Here is a 21,853-nt window from a genome sequence, read left to right on the forward strand (position 1 = left end):
TGCGCCTGCATGTAGATGTCGGCGGTGAAGGCGGCGACTTTATCGGCGGTGAAGGCGGCGACTCTATCGGCGAAGAAGGTGGCGGAGGAATAGAATTGTTTGCTCACGCAGTCGCACACCACACCTCGGAGCTTCTTTATTTCTTCTTCCCTCATCTTCGCACTAACTTTACTCTTTCACTCACTGCTAGGGTTTCATTTCTTCTTCATCTGCTTGGTTTCTTTCGTGCTTCGTGGTTCAGAGGCCAAAAATTGAAATAAAGGAGGGAAGGAAACTTTTGTATCCATTTTTAATTTGTTATCCAAACTAAAAATATACGTTTGATAAAACCTTGTTCAATATAACATCGTTAATCCGTTGTAGTCTAGTTGGTCAGGATATTCGGCTCTCACCCGAAAGACCCGGGTTTAAGTCCCGGCAACGGAAATTTTTGGCATTTCTTGGATTTAAATAACAAAATTGATGCTATCTTGTTTTAATATAAATAATATGTGGTTATTAATTATTCTGTTAATGTTAAATAATAAAAAAATAGTAAAAATAAACTGTTCATCAACTTAAAATAATCATTATATTTAAAATAGTCACATACATCAGCTATCTTATAATAGAATTATCTTTTCCTTTTCATAGAATACAAATTAAAAAATATATACACTCTTTCCTTTTTCTTTATGATAATAAAAAATAAACGATTATAATAGTAATTATTAAAATAGAAATATTATTACTTTTTATAATAAAAAGTTAAAAATTATAATTAGGATGATTATTAAAATTAAAAATATCATATTTTTCTTATTTTATTAAAATCAATTGATATTTTCTTTCCAGTTTTTTTCCAGTTTTTTTCTTTTTTTATTAAATACGTTTTCCAATTTTTAAATTAAGATTAATTTTTTAAAATTTTCCAAACTGAAATTATTATTTTTGTTTCTGAATTAATAATAATATATGCAATTAAAACAGTGATTCGAAGAATTTTTTTTTATCTAAAATATATTTTTAATTTCTTTAACTTAGGTTAAATTTTATTTTAGTTCTTAAATTTTAAATTAATTTTATGTCCCTAAAATTGAAAAAATAAAATGTTTAGTCCCAAAATATTAAAATATATTTTAGTCGTCCAAAAATTTAAAAGCGATATTCTAGTTCATATAAATTTAAATATTATTTTCAGACCTACAAAGAGTAACTCATTCATTTCATAAAATGGTTTTTTACAAAATTTACATTCTAAATTTAGAAAAGAAGATGAATAGTTCATCTTGTAAGGCCTACTTTTATTTTAGGATTCTGGTCCAACTTTAGTAAAGAGGTCCAAGTCAGTTCACTTGATTTCTCATCTCAGAAAAACCTTTTAGTTTTCCCACTCCAGTTTCTTCTCCCAATTTTCTTTACCCTTCATAGCTATTATTGTCCATTCTCTCTAACTCAGTTGCTACCACTCCTTCAAACAAAGGTAGAAATTGAGATTGTTGCGGAGTTCCCCAAAGATCAAACCATACATTTCATCCCTCCGTGTAAGTTGAACTCTAAACCTTTGTTTCCTTTTTCTCTTTACTTTCAAAGTTCTAGTCGGATTCAATTTTTGGTCATGGGCCTCATTCTCTTCTCCCTGTGTTCTTGTTGTCAACTCCTTAAGCTGCAGTCGTGCTATGGTACTCTTTTGTTGGGGCTCGGTTTTGTTGGGTTAGCATCTATCAAAGTAAGGGAAGCTAGGGTTTTAAAGTTTTTTTTTAGTCTTCCATGTTTTTGGTCTTGAATTGTACTTGAAATGTTGGTTTGATGTTTATTATTGCGTGAAAATGAATTGAGTGTTGTTTTAGTTTGGATTTATGGGTTTGCATGTGTGAGCAGGTGAGGAACCTGCTGTTCTCGCCTAAGCGAGCAGCCCTTTCCTATGTGAGAATAACAGAAAACTCACCCAGGCTTTTGTTCGAATTGTCGCTCAGGCAAGGAGCTTCAATTTTTAGCGAAGAGCAATCTTGCTCAAGCAACAAGGTCTCGCTTAAGTGAGAACTCGCAGAAACTCATAGTGCCCACTGTTCGAGCTCTCGCCCAAGTGAGGATGCCTAGCTTAAACGAAGACTTCTAGCTTAAGTGAGGCTGGTGCAAGGATGTGTTTATTACTTGATTTCTTATATGATTGGTTGTTTTACTCCTCAAAAGTATGATGTATGATATTGTGCATGTATGGTGTGGTGTATTAGAACTATATTCAATATGATTAGCATGAGATGATAATGTTCTGAGATAACATGTGGACTTGGTGTGAGAATTTCATAGAGAAATCCCTTTTGATGATAAAGTAGTGTGTGTAGTGACTTAAGGATTCAAGTAAGGCTGCATCCTGACGCTCTAATGAATCAGTCAGACTCATATAGAGTAGACTGGTTCATGTGGTGAGAGTAGTAAAAGGTCCTAGTCTTTGGCAGGATAATGGTCTTAGATGATCATGGATCAACCTTGTGTGTGGTAGGGTAAAACTCATTGGCAATGGCTCTGTAGAGCAGTAGAGGCCACCACACGTGCATGCAACTAGTGAATCTGATTTCATTACATGTATCCGGAAAATCGAGTTAAAGGGTCTTTTATTGGTTGCTATCACATGTTGTTTGTGCTCAATAACTTGCTTGCTCATGATCTACTTATTTACCTATTAAAATTATTTTCACTAGCTTACCCTTCTTTCTTTCTGTGTTTGGTTCCTTGTTATGTTTTTCTTTTTGCAATGATCACCAACTGTTGGTGTGAGCAGATGTGGAGACCCCTAATGATCATCGAGATAATGGAGATGTTTTTGTGTAGTTTAGCCGTGTTGGTTATTGCTCTTTTGAGCATCTTTTGAAAAACTTATATCATGTAATTCCTTGTTCTATTGAGCAAATCTTTTGCCAAATTGTTTCATGTTTTAAGACACATTATGGCATTGTTTGGTGCCCATGGTACTTCTGTTTTACGTATAGTTTGGGATAACTGTAATGGTTAAATTCTCATATACTTTATGTCACATGCTCGATTTTATTATAATATGTGGTGTTTTATTTATTAGAATTTTCTATTAAATGGGATGTCACGCATCCCAATCATAGTAAGTTAAAACTAATAAAATAGGAAGTTTCATCATAGTGTTCAAAATAGATAATCCAGCATACAAAATATATTCATATAGTCTTACAAAAGAAATGACTATAAAATATATCATTTATACAATTAAACTAAAACTAACAAGCTCTATACATAAACTATTCACTTACTAAAACTATCTGAGACCTTCTATAACTCTAATTGATAGCTCCTCCTGCTTCAGAGGTGCTTCTAAACCTGTAACTTCGTCTACTCCCACAAAATAGGTATCATCGCAAAAAAAAAAAAAAAGAGGCAAACAACACAAGAAGACACAAAACACACAACAAGGTAAGCTAGTGTATAAAAGAAATATTCACACAAGCAATTGACACTAAACTCAATTATTCAGATACATAAAATTGACATTGAATTCCCTAGTGGCCTGCACCTGTGGTGGTTCCCAAACTTTGCAGAGTTTGGCCTCGAGGGATTATTACCCAACCACTCACAAGGTAAATCCACTTCACGCCTAAGACTTGATCAAGTCCAATGACTAGGACCTCCTTCTTCTCTTCAACATAACCTACTCTACTCTACTTGAGTGTGAGTAGTTATTAGAGAAAGGATACCTCCCAATAATATGTCATTGGATACATTAAAATACCACACTTAGAATTTCTCCTTGAAATTCTTTCTTCAACAGCACAATTCATGCTCATAATCATATATTCAACTCAATTTATAGCAATAAGGACTATAAAATCAAGTTCAAGTATATAGACAAAACATCCAAAGTAACCAAAACAAAAAAAAAAAAAACAAGAAAATAGGGCAAATAACGTTATACATAAAATACATCCAAACAGTTAAAATCATTTCTCTAATCATAGACTTAAAAGAAAAAGATCCAATTTGTCAAAGTGAAGATTCACATGCCTAAGATCAGCTGACAAAATTTCAACTTAATATGACGGTTAACGAAGCGGGAATCTTCATTGTACCAAAAGGACTCAGTGCAGAAAAACTAGGTAGCTCCTAGTGCTAGAAAGTGACGCCCAACGGTGAGGCTAATAAAAGCCAACGCTCAACATTACCATAGTGAGGCTCAGCGTTGTATTAGATATTCGTAATATCAATTTAAGGTTTTTGGGAAATCAAAACTTGTTTCATAGCTCAAATTGGCACTCCTCATTTAAGTATTGGTCTAAAACAATCTTTAAATCCTAGGAGTTGGTGCCAATTTAATCAATGACTCAAATCCTACATTTCCCAAATTCCTTCACAATCAATCAACCAATCATACAAGATTCATTAAACAATTTTCTTACCAAAATCACCCATACAATTAATGATAATTACCAAACTCAATCAATCACAAACGTACCCATATCAATCTCTATCAAACTCACTCACATAGGTAATGCAAACTACCTTCCCTTACCTGACCAAACTTCTCAAATAGTCCTAAGACAACTCAACACCTTTAGCTCCAAAGGATGCTCTATCTACACATAGACACATCACAAAGGTGATCAAGATATACCTTTATGATTACTGATTAGCAAAGAGTCATATTAATAACTTAAACAACACACACAACCAAAAGAAAGATTGCATGAAAGCCACAAGAAAAAAGCAAAAGTTCAACTTACATGGATGAAGAAATTGATCGGATAGAAAGGAAGAGCTCGCCAAAAGAATTATCCTAGGTAGTCTCCGATCTTCAAACAGACTAGTAGATAAGAATAACTCTTAGAGAGAAGTCAGAGAACTCCAAAAAAGTGGTTTCTAGAGATATTATGTGTTTTAAAATAATAGAACTTGTTTATAACAATTCTATTTATATTAAAACATTTTAATATTAAATAATTGCGACTCAATTTTAAAATTTTAAAACGCCTTTTTCTAAGGTTTTACACATAAATTCTTTAATAATTATATATTTGAGAAGAAGAAAATGATGAAATTAAATAAAATAAATATAGAATAAAAATGGATAATAAAAATTGATTTTGCATGATTAGTTTGGAAGGCTAACTAACATATACATCGATTTATTGTTTCGAATTAACATCTTTAACTCAAAAAGGAATGTAGAACACCTTATGTTAATAATCCATTGTAGTGTAGTTGGTGAGGATATTCGGCTCTCACCCACAAGATCTGGGTTGAAGTCCCGGCAATGGAATTGTTATTATTGTCTTTTAAATCAATTTTACAAATTTCATTTTAATGTTTTTTATAACAAGATTATTAAATAGAGGAAAATGTTATATTTATGGTTTTAACTTTATTTTATAAATAAATTAAATGGTTTTAAAATAAATACACTAAAGTTATTACTAACAAGAATTTCAAATGAAATTTGTAATATCCACAAATTCTTTAAACTCCATCATTATACATGTCCACAACAATATTTTCACATTAATACAGAAACCGCCAAAGTCATGAGTATCAATAATATCAATCATCAGAACCACAAGAAAAACATTTGAAAAGTCATCAAAACCAACACATGACTAACGCTCAAAGGTGGCACTCAGTGTTAATCCTATCGCAAACCTACCACTCAATGGTCCCCCTTTAGCACTCAGCAATAGAGTGGGTTAGAGTAATGGCGCTCAACGATGATAATCCCCACTCAACACTCTATCATGAACAAATATTCTGGGTTTTTGTGAATGGAATGAGGCTCAACACTCCCCAGTCAAGAACTCTCAATTACAATGAATAATTAGAAAAACATTCTCACCAGAAGAGTGCACAATTAAGCTCATAGGCTATAATTTCACTTGGTGAGGGATTTGCAATATACAAGCTCTTAACCCAATATCTTTATAGATACTATTGATATGATAGTTTCACATAACTTTGTTTTTTCTTAATCTTTTTGTTACTTTTCTCGTATGGCTTTGAATCCTTTATATAGTTGTTGCATTTGATAACGGTTGAAAATTGGAACAATAGCACTTCATCATGATCTTCTCAATATGGAATGACTTGATCGATTCTTTAAATTGAGTCTTTAGCTAGAATCTTCAACTGCATTCTTCAATTCCATATTTGTTGATGATCTTTAGGATATTTTCTTTCCTTTCTTGAATGAGCTTATGGTTGATTTGAATTTTTCCATTTCTTCAACGATCACAATTGTCTTGTTAAGGAAACTTTGTACAAAATACTTCTGCATTTAAATTGTTAAAGCGGTAATATTTCACACTCAATAAAATAGTTCATTCATCAATTACTTCCTTATGCTTATTTTATTTAAACGTTTGATTCAGAAACTCTCTTCTTCCATAAGGTAAATTATCACGAGATAATTCTTTTGAACGTTGTAGCTTATATAATTAATTCTATATTTCAAATACTCATATTATATATTGATTTGCATGAGCAATCAAAGATCGAAACACTTAGCCAAATATTAAAGCGTGTTCTAACTTCTTTAGAGTAAAACTGAGTTTTACTGTTTAGGTCGTTTAATACCTTAGTCGTTTAATGGCTTAAGTAGCCTTGGGTCGTCTAACATCAGGTGTTCTCTAGAAACTTAGGTCATCTAACGACTTGGGTCCTCTAATGCTTATACTTGGGGATACCTTTGGTGACCTCATCTAACACATTGACTTTTGTACTTCTTAAACTCGTCTAATGTTAAGACTTGGCTTTGTATTTGTCATATTTCCATATTACACTAACTCTTGAATATTATCAATTAAACACCTGAAAATACATATCCAGAATACATATTTTGATAAAATGTGTTGGTCAATCACTATAACTCATTATATTAATTACACGTTTTCTCGTAGCTGTCTAACGATGTTTCACTTCTAACTAGAGACCTTTTGGTCTGGTAGAATGACTGTTTTGTTATTATCAAAATTCTATTGATTGGCACGACTTGTCTACTTCAACGATTTCTTTTCAAACAAGATTTACAAATATATATTCACACTGAATCTATCAACTAAAACTTCGTGTGACTGTTATATTAAATGTTATTCTTGCCAAAACTATTATGAAAATTTATAATACACAATTTAACATTATGTATATTTGACTTATTTTTTATAGATTCGATTTTGTTATACCCTTGTTCTGAAACGAGCTCAAAGAACAAGGAAAGAAACAATGCAACGTTGATAGATGAATTACTATCTCATATAGTTAGTCATAACAGTTACATAGGATACTTCATACTATATATTCATTCACAGATGTTCTACTGAGTTATAAAACATTTATACTATCAAAACATCTACTAATATATTTAACTAAAAGACAACCCTTTTAATTAGTGAACGTATACAACCATCGAAAGCTACAATTATAAACAGTTCACTACATCAATATATACACTTTCAATATTTTTTTTCAGTGAAAAAAATTATCCTTTTAAGCCTTTAATAAGTGTTATTCGACATTGGTTAGAAAGACTTCTTTCGTATGTTATAAAAAAAACTATATTTATACCCATGATATATAGGTGATATATAGGAGGAGAACCGTAAAGTTGAAAATAAATAATTACATTCTTAGTATAGTAAAAGTAGAAATATTTTAGAATATATAGGAGGAACCGTAAAGTTGAAAATAAATAATTACTTTCTTAGTATAGTAAAAGTAGAAATATTTTGGTAGAAAAAAGAAACATGTATAGAGAGATGAAATATACTAATTGACACCATTTAATAAGTTTTAATTGATATCATTCTCTATTAGGTTGAAAGTTTGGTTTTTATACATGATATATACAAACTTTTATATTAATTTAAATATAATATTTTTTAAAAATATACTAAAATATGAACAATTTGGCTCCATTATATATTATTATTGTTATTCGATTTTAACAAAATTTAACGTTAATAATCATGATATAAAATTATAATTTAAAGTTGTATCAGTAAAATTTGCTTTTATCTAAAGTCACTTGTCGATATGTAATTATGCACGTTCTCAGATAACTTTGTTTCATTGGTCAACTCTAGGATACGTAACCATCTGAATAAAGAACTGATCAATTATAACTCCCACAAACCAATGTAAATGTAAGTGTGTAACAGACAAAACATCATGCAAGTGGAGTGCAAATGTTGTCCTTTATTAATCCAACTTTTGGTGCTATGTGCCTTTACCTGTCTTCCATACAACTCTAACTCTTTACAATTAGTGGACACTTACCCTTTTGTATCTCTTTTTTCTGTGTTTCTTTCTTCTTCTACTTTGTTTCTCATCAAGTGGAAAGTCCTGTCACCTTTATCTACTGTGCATTTTATTACATTATATTATATATGAATTAGTCTTTTGTTGCTGAATGTAATTTTTTTGGTTTTCCTTCAATCATGGCTTTCTCTTCCGTCTTTTTCCATTCTCCGTTACTATTGAAGGTACAGTTTCCAGTCTCTGATGTGTTTCTTTCTTCATTTCAATGTTGGATATGTTTTGGACTTGAATAATTACTAATGAAAGTTGAACTCAAACATGTTTTCATGTTGGAGATATATGTTTGCCCTTCTATTTATATGTAAATGGTGAGTTATATATGTCAAAAAACTTGTTCCTTGTTTCACAAAATTGTCTTGCACATGTATGTTTTGTTCAAAAGGTGCTTTCATGAAACAAGAGTGATATGCAATTCAATGATCATTTTCACAACCTGCTTATTTTGAACAGTTTCGATGGATCTTGTAGTTTATTTACTCTGATGGTTAGATAACATGCTTATTTAGGATTCAAGAAAATTGCTTACAATTGAGGCTTTATTTCTTATAGATTGAAAAGAGGCAAAAGTTTCCTTTCCCTGCTGTCAGAAGTAATGGTGCTGAGACTGAACTTTGTAACCAGAGTAGTCAGAGAAGTAGAGTCAAATTAACCAGAGATTGGAGTTTCATGAGAGGATCAAGAGTTGCTATGAAACCAAAAATCTTGAGATTGGCTCCTTTTCCAAAAGCACCTCGTGTATATGCTTCATGTAATCTATTCTTTGAGCCACATTTACTTGATAATTATTTTCACCATATCAACATTATTGTGCCAAAATCAATTTAAGAACTCATATAGTTACACTTTTAGCATTTTCTCAAACAAGTGTTAAGATATTTGGATACTTTGATTTTTATGCAAAAATCATTTTGGTTTAGTGTACAAAAGTTTGTTTCTATGGTTCATTTTTTCTACTTTCATGCAGAACACAATCTGAATGAGGGTGTCTATTATGCACATGGCACATAGTGATACTAAATTATCATAAACTGCTTCAGTATCATTTATGCTTTCTGTATTAATCTTATTGAACATTCCTTGCTTTGGTCTAACAAGCTTCCCACATTCAACTTATTTATAGACTGCATTTTGCATTTTAGGAAAATGAATCAGAGCTATATAAGTTTCCTATATTCATTTTTCTACCTTCATAATGTAGGGTTGTCAGGATCAGAACTTGCTAGCACTGCCTTTACTTTAGGAACAGCAGCGGTGCTTCCATTTTACACACTGATGGTTCTAGCTCCAAATTCTGAACTAGTATGTTTCTTTCTTAAAACATCTTCAATATGAGACAATACCTTTTAATTTACAAATATATGTATAAATATTATTCAAAAGTGAACTTTAAACCTAACTCAATTTTACAAAATCAGCTTGTAAGGTAAAATTTTTAACCTCGTATATATATTATAAATTTGTCTTATTTCTAATTCATGTATGATTTTCAACACGCTCCCTATGTTAAGGCATATACATCTCAAGAGTGAGACTAAACATAATAAGTAGTTTGATAGCTGCTCGATAACGAGTGGTATGATAGGTACAATAAACAACAAATCTCACTAGAATAAGTTTTAGATGACTTGTAATATGGTATTAGAGAGATTTGTTGTTTGTTGGGTTTATCGTGTCACCCGTTATTGGGCTACCCATTAATGTCCAGTTCCAAGCTTGACAAGTATATGCCTCGATGTGGGAAAATGTGTTAGAGATCTTATATCAACTAGAAATAAAAAAAATTTATAATATATAAGTAGGTGCAAACATTATTTTACAAGTCAGATTTTTTTAAGGTTGAGTTAGACTTAAATTCTAATTCTTAATAAATATATTTATGTTATAAAAGGTAACATGTATGCTTTTTCCTCTGGTTGTTCTACAGAACTAGAATATAAGTTTGGTGTGCTCTGAATCTTCTGATATTTTTCCTTCTCATGGGCTTTTATTTGTGCAATTCCTGTGGTATGCTTGATTAATTTTTCCTGGAATCCAAAAATGCAGACTAAGAAGTCTATGGAAAGTAGTGTACCATATATTGGGCTTGGAGTTCTATATGCATATTTATTGCACCTTTCTTGGACCTCTGAGACAGTTGGGCTTATTTTTGCAAGCAAATATTTGCTACCAGAGGTATGTATTCATCAAATAAAGTTAAGACTTAACTACACTTTTGGCCTCATAAGGAAGCAATTGCACCATCTTAAATTGAACAATTCTGAAATCTCAGTTAACACATCAAATTTTAGAGACTCAAATCTCAGTTTTCTATACTTATACCCAAATGAAACATAGGGAACTAAAGTCACAGAATTACAATTATTGAGTACAAAAAGTGGTATTAAGCCTACAGTTAAATTTCCATGACCAAAAACATTGATATATTACTGTGCTATCTTCCTTTGTACTCGGTGCAGCTGACTAGTATAGGGAAAATGTTCTCCAGTGAGATGACTTTAGCCTCAGCATGGATTCACCTTTTGGTTATTGATCTCTATGCTGCAAGGTTATGAATCTTTTATTTTTCCTTTCAATAATTGAATTTGATTTTAGTTCTCTAAAATACACCGTGTTGATTTTGGTCCTAAACTTTGAAATGTTTTCATTTGGTTCTTCCCATGTTACTAATGATGTGACGGATATTTATTGGAAAAGGATTAATTTGAAACAAAGAAATAAGATTCTTATTTAATTTATTTAACACTTTTTCTTGATGTTCAAAATGCATTCTTGAAGCTTATTTTTCTTCAGAAATTTGAATCTAGATTTAGGAAATATCTTTTAGTATGTTTGCATATGCATGTTCGGTTCTGTACTTCTCAATCTGTCGTAATTTCTTTTACAAAAAAAAAAGGAACTTCACTACACTCACCTGTCTCGGTCTACAAACGTCCCTTCTCATAATATAACATGTTTCAATAAATTTCACTTTTTTTTTAATCAAAATTTGTTTTTTTAGGTTTTGCTAACAATTCCTTCTCTCTTAAGATTTGTAAAACAATTTTAAATAATGTTTCTCATATTATTCTAAGATTTTGAGTAAATTTGAATATCATCCGTAAACACCACTACAAACCTATGATGCTATGACACGTCTCATAAATGGTAAACCTATGATGTTCCGACATGTCTTATAAATGGTGTGTTCCGTGTCTGACACGTATCGAACACCGACACTCGTACAATACTTGTAGGACACACTATGTTCAATTTAAAAAATATTTTTTTATCTTTAACATGATTTTGATGATTAAAATAATGAACAAATTTTATTCTATCACTACGTTTTGCATATTGGATATTAGATAGATAGATTATATTCATTTTTGTGTTAGTTGACAATATGTTAGTTAACAGTTTCAAAGTTTCAAACTTAACATGTATATACACATCGTGTCTCGTGTTCTATGTTTTTTTAATTTAGTCGTATCTCCGTAGTCCGTATCATATCTTTCCTCATGTTTGTATCCGTATCCAGACAACATAGCTACAAACTGTCCAGAAATGTCCTAAAATTTCTAATGTCCAACTCAGCTCGCTGAATCGCCTCTAAACTTGCGATTTCATGCGAGTTTGCTCGAGTTTACACGAGTCTACCAAAAACTGATTCTACATGCCAGTTAAATTGGTTTAGGATTGTGCCAATGTAAACTCATCTGAATGTACGAGTTATTTTGATAACCATGGTTAACTCGTATTAATAGGGATGCCAAAAAAAAATATAATAACCAAATATGTCCAGTCATTTACAATACTCTTATAATTGATTTTCGGCATTTTAGCCCTCCTGGCGTTGTGGCCATATTCTCTTTTATAAGTAATATCATAAACAACAAGAAATCTCATAAATAGATCAACGATCAGACTAGGGCGTTATTCTGATGAACAAGATCCTCTTAAGAGGCGAGTTCAGAGCATACTCATCCCACTGTCTATAGCACCTTCTATGCCAGTTGTTCTTAGATATCTTAGAACCTTAACATAATACAGATATAAGATTTCGAAGAGAAGAGCAAAGAGTTTAAAACACATTTTTGTATTCACAATGCCTTCAAAACCCGATGATCTTTCTCAAAGGGAAGAGGCTTATTTATAGAAATCCGTCTTCGGATTTCAAAACCTTACTTAGCTAAGTCTCACGTCCGTAGACGTCAGCGCTTACATCATAATATTCGGATTCAAATAAAACAAACTGGAATCTGGAAAATGACAAACATACTGGCCGACAGGTAGGCCTGAATTTTACAACTATCTTTTACTTAATGAAATACATTAATCCTTGAAGATTGGTTCGTGACTAGGAGAGAGATTTGGATCAGTATCACTCTCCATGGTATCACCTTCATGTTCAGCTGGAATCCATGAGTCAAAATCTTCTTTGTCTTCTTCTGGTCCTCCTAGGTCTCTTGATATCTGGAATTGTTCTTCAGGGATATAGAATTTCTGTGGTAGTAGAACCCTGCTGTCCAGAAGGAATCAATCTTGAGGGAGTGAGCTGGATTTCTGTATGATTCTCCCCTTGTCGTATTTCCCTGAGGTGCCTGACTAGTTGTAGCCTATAACTTTCAGAGATAGGGTAATCATCAAAGGTTCCTCAGAAATAAGCTTTGTTTTTTGACCAAATTGCTCTAGAGTGATTTTGATAATATGGACGGTGGATAATGACAATAGAGGTGGATTTAGACAAATCCACATTTCTTTTTCTTTGATAATGAAAAATCTTTTCTAGTTCATGTCTCCACCATGGGATGGGAGAAAACCATTCTAACAAGGTCCAGAACAGATAATCATGTTTGAAAGGATCGTTCAAGATGTTGTAGGTTTCTTGGACTTTTAAGGCTAGAGGGATGGATCTTTGAACAGTTTTACACCAAATGGCCCAAAGAGTTGGTTCACAGATATCCCATCCGACTCCTAGAAATAATTCATATATCCCTCCTAATTCATTATTTGGATCAAGCATGCATGGGGGACTGTATTTGTATTTCAGGGTCTCATGAAGATAATAGAAATACCTTGAATGTGCAAATTGGAGAATATCTGTAGGAGATGTGGGATATAGTCCAGGAGGGTATTCTTTAAGCGAAGGATCTGAGGGTCTGGTGGCATCTTGTTTTTGAATTCTAAGATTCTAGGAAAGGACGAATTGTCCATTTGTACTTCGAATTGGAAACCTCTAAGATGGAAATCAAATTTCTTAATGCCATTTTTGACTGCCAAAGCTTCTTTGAAAGTTGTGTGGTAGTGTTTTTCGGCTTCTTTGAATTCACCACTTGCATGTCCACAATAATCTAGATGGTTTCCATTTTCCTCCATTAGAACAGCTCCCCAATAATGATTGATGGCATCAGTTTGGAGAATTCTTTTCCCATTTCCTGGAATCTTGAGAGCAGGAGGGTGTTGTGCTATTTTTTTGATCTCGGATACTGCTCGGGTCTGTTCTATCCCCCAAGGAGGGGGGTCCTTTTTTAATAATCTGAACAAAGGGCTGGTATACCTTGCAACTTTGGGAATAAAATCACGAATATAATTGAGGATCCCCAAAAATTGTTGAATCTCCTTGATGGTCAAAAAGCAGTCAGGGAATTTCAGAAGTTCTTGAGCTATATAGGGTTGAGGTTGGTATGTGCCTTGGGAGAAATGCATTCCAAGAAAATCAATTTCTAGTTGTGCCAAGTGGATCTTTTTTTCTGAGAGCATAATACCGTGTTGATCAGCCAAAGAGATGAATTGTTCTAAGAGGACTTTGTGAGATTCTTTGTCTTTGGAGAAAAGCAAAATATCATCTATGTAGATGATAACACTGTTTAGGATGGGCTCGAAGATCTTGGTCATAGCTTTCTGGAAGAGAGAGGGGGCTACTTTGAGTCCAAATGAGAGTACCGCCCACTGATATTGGGCACTAGGAATACAAAATGCGGTTTTGTACCTTTCCGAGGGTTTAATGCTTATCTGCCAGAAACCTGATTTGAAGCCTGAAAAAGAAAGAGAAGTTTTTCAAGACTCACAGGATATCTCAATTTGGACTGATGCCAGCAATCATTATTGGGGAGCTGTTCTAATGGAGGAAAATGGAAACCATCTAGATTATTGTGGACATGCAAGTGGTGAATTCAAAGAAGCCGAAAAACACTACCATACAACTTTCAAAGAAGCTTTTGCAGTCAAAAATGGCATTAAGAAATTTGATTTCCATCTTAGAGGTTTCCAATTCGAAGTACAAATGGACAATTCGTCCTTTCCTAGAATCTTAGAATTCAAAAACAAGATGCCACCAGACCCCCAGATCCTTCGCTTAAAGGATTGGTTCTCTAGGTATGATTTCTCAGTCAAATATCTCAAAGGAAAAAATAACTTAATCCCAGATTTTCTCTCAAGACCCAGAAAAGCTATCCAGATGATTACTGCCATCAACACTTTCCCTCTAATTTTTATGGTTAAAACTTTGCCCAATATGGCCAAAATCCAGAAAGAATACCCTCCTGGACTATATCCCACATCTCCTACAGATATTCTCCAATTTGCACATTCAAGGTATTTCTATTATCTTCATGAGACCCTGAAATACAAATACAGTCTCCCATGCATGCTTGATCCAAATAATGAATTAGGAGGGATATATGAATTATTTCTAGGAGTCGGATGTGATATCTGCGAACCAACTCTTTGGGTCATTTGGTGTAAAATTGTTCAAAGATCCATCCCTTTAGTCTTGAAAGTCCAAGAAACCTACAACATCTTGAACGATCCTTTCAAACATGATTATCTGTTCTGGACCTTGTTAGAATGGTTTTCTCCCATCCCATGGTGGAGACATGAACTAGAAAAGATTCTTCATTATCAAAGACAAAGAAATGTGGATTTGTCTAAATCCACCTCTATTGTCATTATCCACCGTCCATATTATCAAAATCACTCTAGAGCAATTTGGTCAAAAAACAAAGCTTATTTCTGGGGAACCTTTGATGATTACCCTATCTCTGAAAGTTATAGGCTACAACTAGTCAGGCACCTCAGGGAAATACGACAAGGGGAGAATCATACAGCAGGGTTCTACTACCACAGAAATTCTATATCCCTGAAGAACAATTTCAGATATCAAGAGACCTAGGAGGACCAGAAGAAGATAAAGAAGATTTTGACTCATGGGTTCCAGCTGAACATGAAGGTGATACCATGGAGAGTGATACCGATCCAAATCTCTCTCCTAGTCACGAACCAATCTTCAAGGATTAATGTATTTCATTAAGTAAAAGACAACTGTAAAATTCAAGCCTACCTGTCGGCCAATATGTTTGTCATTTTCCAGATTCCAGTTTGTTTTATTTGAATCCGAATATTATGATGTAAGCGCTGACGTCTACGGACGTGAGACTTAGCTAAGTAAGGTTTTGAAATCAGGAGATGGATTTCTATAAATAAGCCTCTTCCCTTTGAGAAAGATCATCGGGTTTTGAAGGCATTGTGAATACAAAATTGTGTTTCTAAACTCTTTGCTCTTCTCTTCGAAATCTTATATCTGTATTATGTTAAGGTTCTAAGATATCTAAGAACAACTGGCATAGAAGGTGCTATAGACAGTGGGATGAGTATGCTCTGAACTCGCCTCTTAAGAGGATCTTGTTCATCAGAATAACGCCCTAGTCTGATCGTTGATCTATTTATGAGATTTCTTGTTGTTTATGATATTACTTATAAAAGAGAATACGACCACAACGCCAGGAAGGCTAAAATGCCGAAAATCAATTATAAGAGTATTGTAAATAACTGGACATCCGTAAGTGAGGTAAGATCTATAAAAAATACTAAATGGATATCTTTAATACATACTCATGATTAGTATGTACAGGTATTTAATTACGGTATGCGACAAAACAATGAATTGTTTAGATTTTGACTTCATATATTTTCATTTCATTTTATTTATACCTATAAAATTAAAATTATTTTAAAAAATATTATAATTTATATTATTGGTGTCACTCATTTAAATTTACTATTTAAAAGACCAAATTTATTTTCATTGATAGTTCAATGTGCAATTTTAATTGAATTGTACTTTAAAATTAATTTTGTTATCTAAGTTTATATTTTAAAGACTAACTTTTAAATAATTTTATAGTTTAATTACACTTTTAATTTTGTATTTGTAGTAATTTTTAATGATTTTTTTAATTTATTTTTGACTAAATGTAGTACTCGTTCTTTTAGAAAGACCACATGTGGTTCCTTTTATTAATTTGCATTAAAGTCGTTTAGAGGCGATGGTTTGTATGTTAAAATGGATACATGTCACATTGTATCATTAGTTTCTCTTCGGTGGTGTGAATAGAGTATAGGGTAAGAATCATGGAAAATGATAATTTGACAAATTTTTTTCTATAAACTTTGACAAATAACAATTTTTGTAAAAAGAAACACTAAAATTATATTACTTTATTCTTTTAAATTTTAAAAAAATTAAAAAATTACTCTATTTTTTAATTTTTTCAATAAAATGTTTGTTAAAAAATTATTTTGGAACAGTCATTTGCAACTGTGGAGATGTTGGTATTAAGAATCATAAAGCCCTAAACGAAAATGGCAACTTACAACCTGTAAATCAAAAAGTCACACTCACCTTTAAAACTCAACGAAACATTACCCAATTGCACATACCCGAAAATGACAAATCCACCACCACAAGCGCAATCCTCCCACTAGAAAAATTCACTCTTCAAATATCCCAAAAATTCAATCTAGAAACAAAAGCTCCCATTTTCATGAGAATGAAAAAATGAAGTTGAAAATTGAAAGAAAGTTAACTCAACCAAATTCCACCATTTTGGAGCAACGGGGCGGAGCAAAGAATGATGACAGTGTTACATTTCATCGAACAACTAGGAGGCAACATCATGAGTCCAGAACAATGAGGAGAGCTCAAAATGGTAAATTCATCTTTCACTGTACGCACCCATTGAAACAGAACATTGTCTTCACTTTCAACTCTTAACTTTTATCTTTCTGCTTCTGATATCAAAACCAACAACCCAAATCCAGCCAAAACTGGCTACAATAAAAAATTAGAGTATTGTAACTCAACATTTCTTGATGAGTTATATTTACAGATGAATCAACAAATGGGAAAACAATTTTATAATTTAGAAGGAGAAGTGATGCTGTTAGGGGAATGAAATTTGGTGTTGATCTGTGAAAACAATGATACAAATTATGAAAGAAAAATTCTAGAAGCGGTGTTGTGGTTGTTCTTAGGAGAATCTGGTATCCAGAGTGTGCCTTCACGTATATGGTGTCTCACTGTGTCTGAATCCAGCAAGAAAATCACTGAAATGTGAAACACCTTTAGCATCCTTCTATGATCTCTTTCCACTAGAACTCTAATTAGTTCTCTTCAATTTGTTGTTGTAAAGAATCAAAATGATTATAAAAAGTGTGTTGAATCTTGTTGAAGATCTAAAGAAGAAAAATGAACAACTCAATTACTTTGATAATCTCTTCTATTCTTAACACTTTAACAGAGTCATGTTGTTCGTTCAACTTGTTAATGAAAGTTGAGATAGATAATGATGCACGTTATCAGAAATATGTAAACTAGGGTTTTGGGATATTGCTTTTTTTCTTTCATATATTAGGAAATCTAACATTTAAATTCTTTAGATCATTCTTATATGTTAAGGGGTAATGTAAGTTTCCTCGTGCTTCCTGGTTTATATTTGTTATCTAGGGATATTATGGATGCATAAACTATTTGGCTTTTGTCCTCCTTAATACAAAAAGGAACAAATAAAACACTAAAAGACCAAAACCAAATTTAGTCAATAAAAATGTATCACTTATAGTCTCTTATTTATTATTTTTTTTCGTATAATTCGATGATCCTGTTTAATATTGCTAAACTTTTTTCTCATTCATTTTGTTGACATGTGTCTCTAAATCCAGACATGTTTTTCTGGATGGACTTGAGAATGAGATTGAGACAAGGCATTCAGTTTCTCTGTGCTTGTTCTTTTGCCCTATTGGTGTTCTTACTCATGTCATCACCAAAGCAACCACTAAAAGTAGCAGAGAAAACAAGCATGGATTATAGAGGGAAAACATGCTGGCAGAGAAATTCATGTTCAAGTTTTTACACTTGTAATTGTCATTGGAATTCCTCCATCAAAAGATCATATTATTAGTAAATAAATAGTTCAATTTCAAGTGTATAAATTATCTTTGACAGAAAGTTCTCTTCAATTTTTTTCTTGAGCTGCAATGCAAAATTTTCGATTTTTACCATACCTTCTTGACAACATCAGAATCATCATGCACGTCACGTGACTAGAAGGAAAAAAAGTTATGCATAAAAATCATCTTAAAAACGTTAATACCAAATAAATTTTATACAATTAACTTAAATAATTTAATATACTGAGAAACTTATTTCATTATTTTTGTTTGATAGAAGTGTCCTTATCTAAATAACTAGTATGAGACCCGTATCTGTTTTTTTTTTTTTTATAATTTAGATTAAGAAAATCAATATTTTTATTGTTATATTTGAATAAAGAATTTATTTATATTATTAAAAAATATTGGAAAGTTTAGACATATGGAATAAAAAATAAGAAGTTAAACTTAAATTATTTTAAATAAAGAGTAACATTCAAATATGAATAAAGTGAAAACATATTGTGAATGTAATCTTATTAAAAATTTAACATGAATTCAAGGTTAAAGTTAAAAAAGAAATAAATAAGATATTGTTATCAAATGTAAATATTGACTCTAAGTTAATTGTTATTGTTTGATATGTACCACATATCAAACAATAAAATATATACATACATATCGTTGTTAAAATAAAATGTAGGTATATTTTGAACTTTGATCCCGTACAAAAGTATTGCCTGCACATAAATAATCAAGTTAAAAAAATGATGAAAAAATGCAAATATATTGTGAGATACGGTCCCTATTAGAAAAAAGTTAAAGTAACCTAAAATTGATGTTAAAATTTTTAAACAAAAATACATCGTAGACATTGAATTTATAATAAAAGTTAAACATAATATGTAAAAGTATTATAGTAATTAATTTTATTTTTAATATTCAATAAATAATAGTATGCATGATTATAAATTTAAAAACTTGTTTTAGATAATGTTTGGAATGAATAATTGAATATTTATTGCAATCAGAAAAAAAATGTTTTTGAAATGTAAAAGTGTATGTTGACTATAATAATTGGAGTGATTATTATAATAAAAAATATAATCATTATAGAAAATAAATATTATTAAACAATGATAAAGAATATTTGAATAGATAAAACTAATGGTTACTGATGTTTTTTTCACTGTAAGGATAAATTTGAGGATAACAAAAATTTATCTTAATAAATAAAATTGTAAGGATGTTTTTGACATTTTAAATAAATTTTAATAATTACAGAAAAATAGATGTTTTCGATATTTTTAAAATTTTATTGATAATTAAATTTCAATCACACTGATTTTATTCTAAGTAACAATGAAACATAAAAAAAAATTGTAAGTTTGTAAGAAAGTTTCAGAAATTTCTTCACACTACTTAAAAATTTAAAAATTTAGAATTTAAATTTTTCTAAAGATATATATATATATATATATAAACATTTAATACTTTAGAGAATATAAAAGGTAAACGTTATTTTTATTACAATTACAAAATATAGTTTTAATTTGAAACTAAACTTATCACCTTTTCCGCAATCTACAAAAAATAATTAGTAATTTAAGCTTTTATAAAGTTTATATAAAACATTCTAAAATAAAATTGTAACTGTCATTTTTTTATGTAAAGCAAAAGTGATTTTCTACGGAAAAGAAATAATTAAAACAAATTGAACACTTAATTTTGCAGACAAATAATAACTTATAAAATTCATTTATATTTAAGCAATATAACTGAAACAAACCGAATACTTAATTGTGCAGACAAGTAATAACTTATGAAATTTATTTACATTTAAGCAATATTAATTTTGCAGACAAGTAATAACTCAAATTCATTTACATTTAAGCAATATAACTGTTTTTACTAAGTAATTCTCAAATCTACAATTTAATTTCTTCAACAATAGAAAAAGAGAAGAGAGACAGGAATATAAATGGAAACTATATTTTTATCTCATCCAATTCTTGAAATGTATACCATCTCTTTAATTAATTCATTCCTTTTCACTTAATACAATACATACAAATGTAAACAAAGGTTTTGTATTATTACATTTGAGGAATAACAAATCAAGGAAAGGGAGAGAGTATTGTTCAAAATAACTTTCAACTACTACAACAAATGGCAAATTACAGAGGAGGATGAATGCATGTTGTAGACTACAACACTTCTGAAACACTTTTGTACATGGGTAGCTTCTCTATTTATTCAAATCAACCCATTGAATACTCTCAGAAAACCCATATTAAAATCAACCCATCGAATTCAGCTTCTCTAATCTAGAATGATGGAAATCATTCACGTGAAATTTGGTTATGCTTGATAAAGGCATATACATCACTATATATAATCACCACGTTAGAGAAGACAACTAAGACTATCATAACATAAAATCTTGTCTGATCTATTTGCAATGTTGTGGCGGTCCCTGCACGGTTAAAATGATGGTTGGAACACTCCATCAATCAAATTCTTAGCACGAATATATAAAAAGAATCAATAAGGGGGCTTACAGTCATTAGGTGAGATTCTTCAATATCTATTAGCACTTCATTGAACATCTCCATTATGTAAAGATTACATGCTAGTGACCTTGCATAACCAAACAATGGTGAGTGCAATGTTAACCACCAAGCTCTCAACTACCATAACAACCTATTGATCAAGAAAAAGGAACTAAAAACATATTTATAAATAAAAGAACAGGTTGTGTTTGGAATAATGAGACAACAGAATTCTCACGGGCTTATTCATGAATTTGATTTGGTAGTAGTTGGAAGATGTCATAAATTTGCATTTCATGCACCAAAATGAAATTGTTGGCCATTTTACTCCAGATGATCTCATCAGGCATAAATGTAGGTGATCGTTTCAAATAAAGAGAAATATTTCAAAATAAAAGACAAAATCAATAATATGCAGGACACAATGTTAGATAAAAGAGTCCCTAATCTGCAAATACAATTGCTTACCTCCATTTTAATTATATTTACCATGCAAATTATGGCACAAACACAAATATATACCTAAAATATATGTTTTCATATATTTTCGATTCTGCGATCCATAATTTGGGGAGCCCAAAATCAGTTTTTGAATTATAGAACTAAACATGTGAGCATATATACTTAAAACCAAGTCTATCCATCAATACTTGAATGTTAATTCATACATGCAGTGAACAATTTCACACTAAAGGTAATTGACAGGGGATCCACAAGCTATACGAACAGATAAAGTACATGAAATATCGTTAAAACCTGTTGGATTAAGGAAAAACTAATAAAAAGAGTATTTCCATTGAAACAAAAAG

The 21,853-nt window shown here is 31.3% G+C and overlaps 1 protein-coding gene and 1 non-coding gene across 4 annotated transcripts; both read left to right on the forward strand.

Moving 5' to 3' along the window:
• Window positions 1-353: 353 nt before the first annotated feature.
• TRNAE-CUC lies at window positions 354-426 on the forward strand. Its single transcript has one exon. It is a non-coding gene; the product is annotated as a tRNA-Glu (tRNA).
• Window positions 427-8,255: 7,829 nt separating this feature from the next.
• LOC114182102 (protein ABA DEFICIENT 4, chloroplastic-like) lies at window positions 8,256-18,623 on the forward strand. 3 transcript variants are annotated; one of them, XM_028068859.1, is made up of 6 exons: window positions 8,256-8,468; window positions 8,854-9,052; window positions 9,503-9,603; window positions 10,348-10,476; window positions 10,761-10,849; window positions 18,283-18,564. In XM_028068859.1, the coding sequence occupies exons 1-6, from the start codon at window positions 8,424-8,426 to the stop codon at window positions 18,428-18,430; spliced, it is 711 nt and encodes a 236-aa protein (XP_027924660.1). In that variant the 5' UTR covers window positions 8,256-8,423; the 3' UTR covers window positions 18,431-18,564. The 3 variants fall into 3 exon arrangements, 2 of the variants coding, with proteins under 2 accessions (XP_027924660.1, XP_027924661.1); XM_028068860.1 differs by having other exon boundaries at window positions 8,457-8,612; XR_003604013.1 differs by lacking the exons at window positions 8,256-8,468; window positions 8,854-9,052; window positions 9,503-9,603; window positions 10,348-10,476; window positions 10,761-10,849 and adding an exon at window positions 10,856-17,270 and having other exon boundaries at window positions 18,283-18,623.
• Window positions 18,624-21,853: the final 3,230 nt, after the last annotated feature.

This window comes from Vigna unguiculata, chromosome 4, assembly GCF_004118075.2.
Source record: "Vigna unguiculata cultivar IT97K-499-35 chromosome 4, ASM411807v1, whole genome shotgun sequence".
NCBI lineage: Eukaryota > Viridiplantae > Streptophyta > Magnoliopsida > Fabales > Fabaceae > Vigna > Vigna unguiculata.